This window comes from Prosopis cineraria, unplaced genomic scaffold, assembly GCF_029017545.1.
Source record: "Prosopis cineraria cultivar Desert tree isolate PC_DT_omini unplaced genomic scaffold, ASM2901754v1 PC1480, whole genome shotgun sequence".
Taxonomy (NCBI): Eukaryota; Viridiplantae; Streptophyta; class Magnoliopsida; order Fabales; family Fabaceae; genus Prosopis; species Prosopis cineraria.
Window position 1 is genome coordinate 23310 of NW_026556805.1, and position 7861 is coordinate 31170.

Below are 7861 nucleotides of genomic sequence, written 5' to 3' on the forward strand. Positions count from 1 at the left end.
AGATGCAAGTACATGAATCATGCTTATGGGTCCCACGAAAACAGTCCGATTCCTTCCCGTTTTCTATTTGATTCCTCCCACTTCTCTATTTTGTTGCCCTGATCACGTTATTGAGCCCAACCGAGCCCTGAGAGAAGAAACACCCACAGCCACGTCCACACACACACACACACACACACACACAGATTCTTATGGTAAACTGATTCTCATTTTCTCAACCATTGAAGTCCACCAGGTAAAACTAAGAAACAGGCTGAAACTTAGAGCAAAAGGAAACAGGATATAACATAAACGACAACACCACCACACAGCAAGCAGCCTGACGCAAAAGGAAACATGTAAATAGTAGCTTTGAGAATCAGTGTGACGAGGTCGGAGTAGTGGCGATGATAATGGAGTGATGATGGAGAATCATTGTTTACTTGTTGCTGCTTCCTTTTGATGGTTTGTTTCCATTATCACCAGAGACATAAGTGCTTCCATAACCTAAATGATCTCCTATGCAGCTTTTCTTGCCCTTCGATGGTTTATTTCCATTATCATCAGAAACATACCTGCTTCCATAGCCTAGATGATCTCCGATGCACTTTTTTCCCTTGGAATTATTTGATGAGCTCATCGTCCCTGCATATATAACATTATTAATTTATTCTTATAACTAGCTTGAAATGAAAGAATACTATAATTATGATTTCACACGCACACATGGCTTGGAAGTTGAATGAGTAAAAAATGATGAATTTAATTATGAAACTGTCAGTAGATTATTTTTTTATTTTATATTTATTAAAATAAAAAATTTATAAAAATTATAAAAGCCTTAAATTTTTACCGATGAAAACCCACCCACCCCTCACTGAATCAATCTCACAAGGAATGGATTTGGATTTTGGACTTTGTGCCATTAGCAATCACTTGCATTCATAGTCAAAAAACCGTATTCCACACTCTATTTTCTGCCTTCTTCATAAGTGGCGAGATGAGAGAGTGAGAACCACGCTACCAGAGTTGGCCAAGAGAAGCGTTCCACATCTGACGAGGGCAAATCAATGGCAAGAGGATTTTCAGACTTAGGAGTCAAATCTCAAATTTTGGTTTCCTATATCTCACGGGTGTCTTCTTTCCACGTCATCAACGGCTCCTTTCATCGTAATCTCTTAGATTGCCGCAGAGCTCCCGTCATGAAGAACGTCCCGGCCAGGCCCTCACCACTTCTTACGTCGTCATTACCGAATCTCAGCCGCCCAATTCCCCCACGACCTCTGCCGCACTCCCCTCCTCAGCATTCTCGGCCATCACCACCGTATCAGCCAAAACCACCGGTCATGAAACCACCGTCTGTGCCGAAGCCTCCGGTGTGGAGCCACCACCTTATGTTGTGAAGCCGCTACCACCACCAGTTGTGTCGCCACCGTATCAGCCAAAACCACCGGTCGTGAAAACACCGTATGTGCCGAAGCCTTCGGCTGTGAAGCCACCACCTTATGTTGTGAAGCCGCCGCCGCCAGTTGTGTCGCCACTGTATTAGCCAAAACCACTGGTCGTGAAATCACTGTATGTGTCAAAGCCTCCGGTTGTGAAGCTACCACCTTATGTTCCTATTCCACCGGTTGTGTCCCCACCGTAAGTGCCAAAACCACCGGTTGTGAAACCGCAAGTTGTGAAGCCACCGCCGTATGGACCTACACCGGCCACTAGTTGTGTCTCCACCGTACGAGCCAAAACCACCAGTTGTGACACCCCCGCCGGTAGTGCCAAAACCTCCGATCATGAATCCACCCCCGGTTATGTCAACACCTCTTTGCCAAAACTATCGCCGTCAAATCTCCTACCCAGCTATTGCTATATCCTGAAAACACAACCTTCTCCTCCTCCATCTCGGCAGTTGCCTCCGCCGCTGCCACAGCTTGGTTCAATGATTCTTCCTCATCGGCGGCACCGTCGACATGGGCCATGAACCCCTCGAAATCGCCTGACTCTTGTCGGTGCGCCACCGTGAGCAAGCACATGCAAATGAATTATCCCTCTTTCTTGTCGAGATCAAAAACCCGGACAAAATAAGATCTACATACAGACCCACAATTTATTTGGTCTTTTTCTGAAGACGCGTTCGAATATCATCGATCAGAAAAGAACAGTTATGTATATATGAGGAAGGAGAATTCAAGCACGAGTTTTTCAACGTAACTGAAGAAATTATAGCAGAGAATTTTACGATGATGCTGATATGATATTATATATACCCAGGGAATTAACTTTTAGACTTTACCTGCAGGATCGGAGAATGGGGGAGTGACGCCGGTTGAGAATCGCTTCCGAACTTGTTCGCGACGTGAGTCTGATCTAAAAGAACAGAGATTTCAATAATGCACAAATCAAAGATTTATTAAGGCCTCCTTCCATGTGTTCACTCGCCTGTGATCTCTCTGGAAGTGAAGTGTGTGCGGAGATGGCAAGTTGGCACCCCAAAAGGCCAAAAGGCCAAAAAGCCTCTCGTCCCCGCGTCCGGTTTTGGTGCACATCTGGTGTTGATCGAGCAATCTGAAAATCTAGACGGTACAAATTTATCAGTATTATTTTTATATTTAAAATACATTTATTAAATTATAAAATATAAAATTTTAATAAAACTATTTTATTATCGATCTAAACAATACAAATTTAATTTAAGTAGTTCAATTTAATATTAATTTTTTTAAAAAAATTTTATAAATTAACTATTCAGATGTACTTTAAAACTAATCTATATAGAATATATCTGGATAGTCTATTTATAAAATTTAAAAAAATTAATATTAAATTGAATTACTCAAATTAAATTAATATTATTTAAATTGATGATAAAATAGAGTTATTAAAATTTTATAATAAATATAAAATAAAATTTAAAAAATAAATTTTATAAAATTTAAACCGTTCATGTTAAAAATTTAAATGGTTAAGATGGTTAGTGCTCATCACTTGATGAGCGCAAAAAACCGGACTCCTCGTCCTCGTCACTTTCGCACGTTTTTCCATATGAAGAGCTCATCATTCGTTACAGACCAGTAAAATAATGACATGGTATTACCGAAATACCCCTGACTTAAAAAGGAAAAGAAAATCATCATCACCGACCATTACATTCCTCAGACGCCGTCCTCCAGGCCGTGTGAAGATATTTTGAGGTTTAGGGCAAAATTATTTATAAAGCCTAACATGTATAATTGTTCTTTTAAAAAAAATTCACTCATCATTTTTAATAAATTATATGTTAAAATTTTATAATATACATATAATTTTGTAATATAGTGATTTTAATAAAATATTAAATTAATTCAACAGTTAAATGAAAATTAAAATTGATAAAGTGCTCCTATCCCATCTTATGTATTGAGATAAAATATTAACATTAATATGAAATGGCAGTACATTTTTAACAAAAAATATAATTAAGACTAATAATATCAATGATTAGTGTGAAAAACCAACAATAATTATATAAATTATAAACAAGATTTTAATAAGGATTAAAGGTGCCACATTGATAGTCTAAAATTATATAAGGTCTTGATACTAATATCTATCAATATTTTTTATTTTAAAATAAGAAAATGAGAAAATAAAAAGTGAGACTATGAGAGGACTTTAAAGCAAGCTAATGTAGTACAAATTAGTGTATTATGTATTTCACTATTCTTTTATTATGTAGATAATGAACTTAACTCAATCAATAATTAATGTTATACAGGAAATGATTGGAATTTTTCAACAGAAAGAACAATAAATACTTTCTATTCTTTTCATCTATAATTAAATATATAGTAATATAAATATTAATTACACACATATATAATATATAATAGGGGTATCAATATATTTTCTTGGAGGCATAAGGCAATTGCCTCACCACGGCCCTGCCAACCTCAATTCTTCATCCTCCTCTGTCACACCCAAAACACCACCAAATCTGTCTTTCACCAACGGCTCCCTCAAGCGTCGCCACCCTTTGCCTCATCCGCCATCGCCTACGGTGGTTTCCTACAAGGAATGCCTCAAGAACCACGCCCGCCAGCATCGGCAGCCACACGCTGGACGGTTGCGGCGTGTTCATGCCCTCCTCATGCTCCAACCCCAGTGACCCGCTCTCCTTCCAATGTGCAGCGTGCGGCGTCATCGGCAACTTCAACCGCCGTGACCCCAGGAGCTAGCCCCACCTTCTTATTTCATTGGTGATAGGGACTAATAAAAAATGTAAAAAAAATTATATTCCCGATTTAACAAGTTTTTTACTAGATTTTGAATTTGAATTTTCCAATTATCTTAAGCTATGTTCATATCATAAGCAATTATCATTAGTTACTGGAAATTATCATTATTGATCAATTTTTTAATTCTAAAATTATTTTTACAATTTTAAAAGTTAATTTAAAAAATAATTTTTGAAAATAATAAATGGGAACAAAATAAAAAAGTCTTATGTGACGAGACCCCTCTTTTGTCAACCTATCACGAAAAGTTAGGATTAAAAGTCCCATTTTATAATTACAATTTTAAATCAACCCGCATAGTACAATTTGCTACATATTTTTATTAATGTGAGATTACTGTTCTGGAAAGCATAGAGAAATCCCCCAGAATTTTCTTGGATAATGAAATCAGATAAATGCGGGGGTTCAAATTGTTATTTTTTTAATATCTTTTAATGTAATAATATATATAATTTTTATTTGTTAAATTATGTAGTTAATTAAAAGATTGTTATTAATAGTAGAGATGTAGTTAGTGATGAGACTATGTTGTAAATTACCAAAGGAGGCAAATTATTTAATTAATCATTGTAATATATAAATAAAAATTTGCATTCTTTTTTGGTCAAATACACAATTTGTGTGTGACAATGAATTGTATATAGCTGTATGCAGTGAGTATATATATATAATATATATATATCACTTTTGATATATGGGAGCGATCAAAAGTTTATATGCATATAAGAGTCATCAAATATCTGGGCGGCCCTGCACGCCATTTGAGTACTTTTGAACCCATCCGTCTCTCATCTCTGCAACTCCTTCACACTTAAAGACCCCTCTGGAAGTGCTTAAAAACCCATTCATCTACGGCTTTTAAATCCGTTGATCTTCCGGATAATAATTTATTAAAATAAAAATTTATAAATTTTTTTATTGCTCATAGATATTCTCTTATTAAATACAATTTTATTCAAGATAAGCACTAAATATGGGTATATCTCTCAATAGATATTCAAAACTTGGTTCGTCATGTTATGAGATATTAGCTCTCTTTGTTAAACTCAACCTCCGTTGATTTAAAAATTTATAAATTATAAAAAAATTAATGAATTTGCTCATCACTAATATCAAGAATTCAGATTTAATATGTATAATCCAAATTTAATATACAAAATTTTTGAAAAAAATGATAATAAAATTCTATCAAAATATAAATGACAATTAGATCTCTTAAAATACTATAATTCCTTTCAAGTCCATGGATACCTTTATAAAATTAATGATTTTAAGTTAAATAACTAAATATCACATCCAAATTGTGCCCTTTCCAAAGAGGGGAAGGTCGATAAATATAAAAAAAATGAGAGTCGCCATCAAAGTTTTTAGAAAAACCTTGAAAAACTATATAATGAAAAAGGATGCTTTGTCAAAAGGGTTCGCGAGTTGATTGTGCATGAAAAAAGTGTTAGACACTTCATGACACCCGTTTATAAGAACGGTCACCCTCGATTGATTGCATAAATTAATTGACCTTTTAATAATATCTTAATTACCCTTTAAATTACATGAAAAAAAACAAAATGAAAAAACAAAATAAATTATTTATTTACAAAGGAGGATTTGACCTAATATTAAAGCCTAAGGCTTATGTACCCTATGATAAGAATCAAAGTTTACGTAGTTTGAATATTATTATTTAAGTTTTTTTAATTCTTTTAATTAATTTCTTTTATGAAAAGATTGATATTTTGTGTTATATTATTATATTTATTTTTTTAAATAACAATTTGTTCCACTAAAGTACCTTTGAGTAAGAGAAAAATAATCAGTATTGAAACCTGCGGTGATTTAGTATTGCTCAAAGTTCACTGGTTGATACTTTAAGTGCATACGGTATTTAATATTACTCATAATAAAACCTTAAGGAATTTTCAAAGTGAATAGTTTTCTATAAAATAATTTAACTATTAAATTTTTTAAAAAATTTGATATACCTGCGATGACTTAGTGTCATTCACGGTATCTTCTTTTAATTTTAAGGGATTCAAGGTGATAGTATCACCTGTAAGAAAAACTTTACAAGAACTCAATTTAATTCATATATTTTTGGATGAATATAATGACTTATGAAACCCCTTTTTTTCTTCTGAATGTGTTTTCGAGACTGGATGGATCAATATGAGGGCAACTTAATTCTATTTATTCACATTTAATCATTTTGACTAAAATAGATTCACACTGTATGACCACAAAGCATAATTGAAAGGTCAAGAAAAATAAAAGAAACGGGTAAATATAAAATGAAATAAGAAAAATATATATATTTATATAAAGACATTAACCCAAAGCATGCATTCAACGCAAATGCTGGAAATAAATGGGACCAAACAAAAAACAAAAAGGAAAGATTAACACAAATAGTGGCATCATGATTTTTTCAAAACAAACACTATCAAAACAAAAGATACTACTCTATTGGTTAGACTTGAAAGGAAAACCCCGACTTTACAACATGAGAGGTACAAGATGTAGACTATCATGCCTTTTCTTTCTACCGTGATCCCGTGAAAATAAAAGGCTTGAAAATCATTTTCATACCTTTGCACCTTCACTATTTGTCCTCAATTTTTTCTTGCTCGACCTTTTCATGCCCCTCCTCCCTTTTTCTCTTCTTCTTTGCTATTTCTTTATAGGCACCAACTAAAGTTTTCTGACCTAAAAGACAGAATCAAGTAAATTAAGGCAATTTTTATTTTAACCTTTCTCCATGATTTCAAATTTTAAATTTTACATTAAAGGCAATCAATTTGATAGCAACAAAAATGAGGGGATTTGATAGTCAATAAAAAAGGGAAAAATATCTTTTAAATGATGAAGATACTATTTTATTTTCTTAATTTTTATAAAATCCTATTTTTCTTTATTTATTTTATTTACTCAAATTTATTGGGTTTATTTATTTATTTTTGAATTACATCTGGAAGCCCAGAAAAAAGACGGTGTTCACACTAATTTATCCCTGTTTAATTATGAAAGAAATTTTAAGTGAAAAGTTATATTTATTGTTCAATAATTGTTGTTTACAGCACAAAAGTTGTTATTGTTTAAACAAAATATGTGATTGATTATTTTCAGAACTTGAACTTCAATAATAAAAGAAATTTTATGAGAAAAGTTGCAACTTCTTGTTAAATTTTTATAAATTTACAAAATAAAAGTTGTAATTTGTTAAATAATAGGTGTGGTTGGTTATTTTAAATAATAGGCAATTTAGTCATTTAACATAAAATTATTAATATTAAAAAGGTACCCAAAGACTTGAGAGAAATTATGCCATTTTAAAAAAATTGATTGCCATTTATATATATTTCGTTGGATTTTTATTTTTATTTTTCCAAATTTTTTTATAATTTTATAAATTAAGCAGCTAGGTTTACTATGAAATTGGATAGTTTTAAATTAAAACTTTTAATTTGTGAATTTTTAAAAAATATTTTTTTAAAAGTTTGCCATCAAAATATTTTTTTATTTTTAATAATATTTTTTTGTTTTAAATTATAGAACATTTTTAAAAAAAAAAATTTATCTCAAAATATAAGATTATGAAACTGTCAGCCGCCCGTTTC

At 32.5% G+C, this 7861-nt stretch overlaps 1 protein-coding gene across 1 annotated transcript; it reads left to right on the plus strand.

The window, feature by feature from the left end:
- The first annotated feature begins 705 nt into the window (after positions 1 to 705).
- On the plus strand, positions 706 to 1528 carry LOC129300211 (36.4 kDa proline-rich protein-like). The gene is made up of 2 exons (XM_054938754.1): positions 706 to 725; positions 1162 to 1528. The coding sequence occupies exons 1-2, from the start codon at positions 706 to 708 to the stop codon at positions 1526 to 1528; spliced, it is 387 nt and encodes a 128-aa protein (XP_054794729.1).
- The last annotated feature ends 6333 nt before the right edge of the window (positions 1529 to 7861 follow it).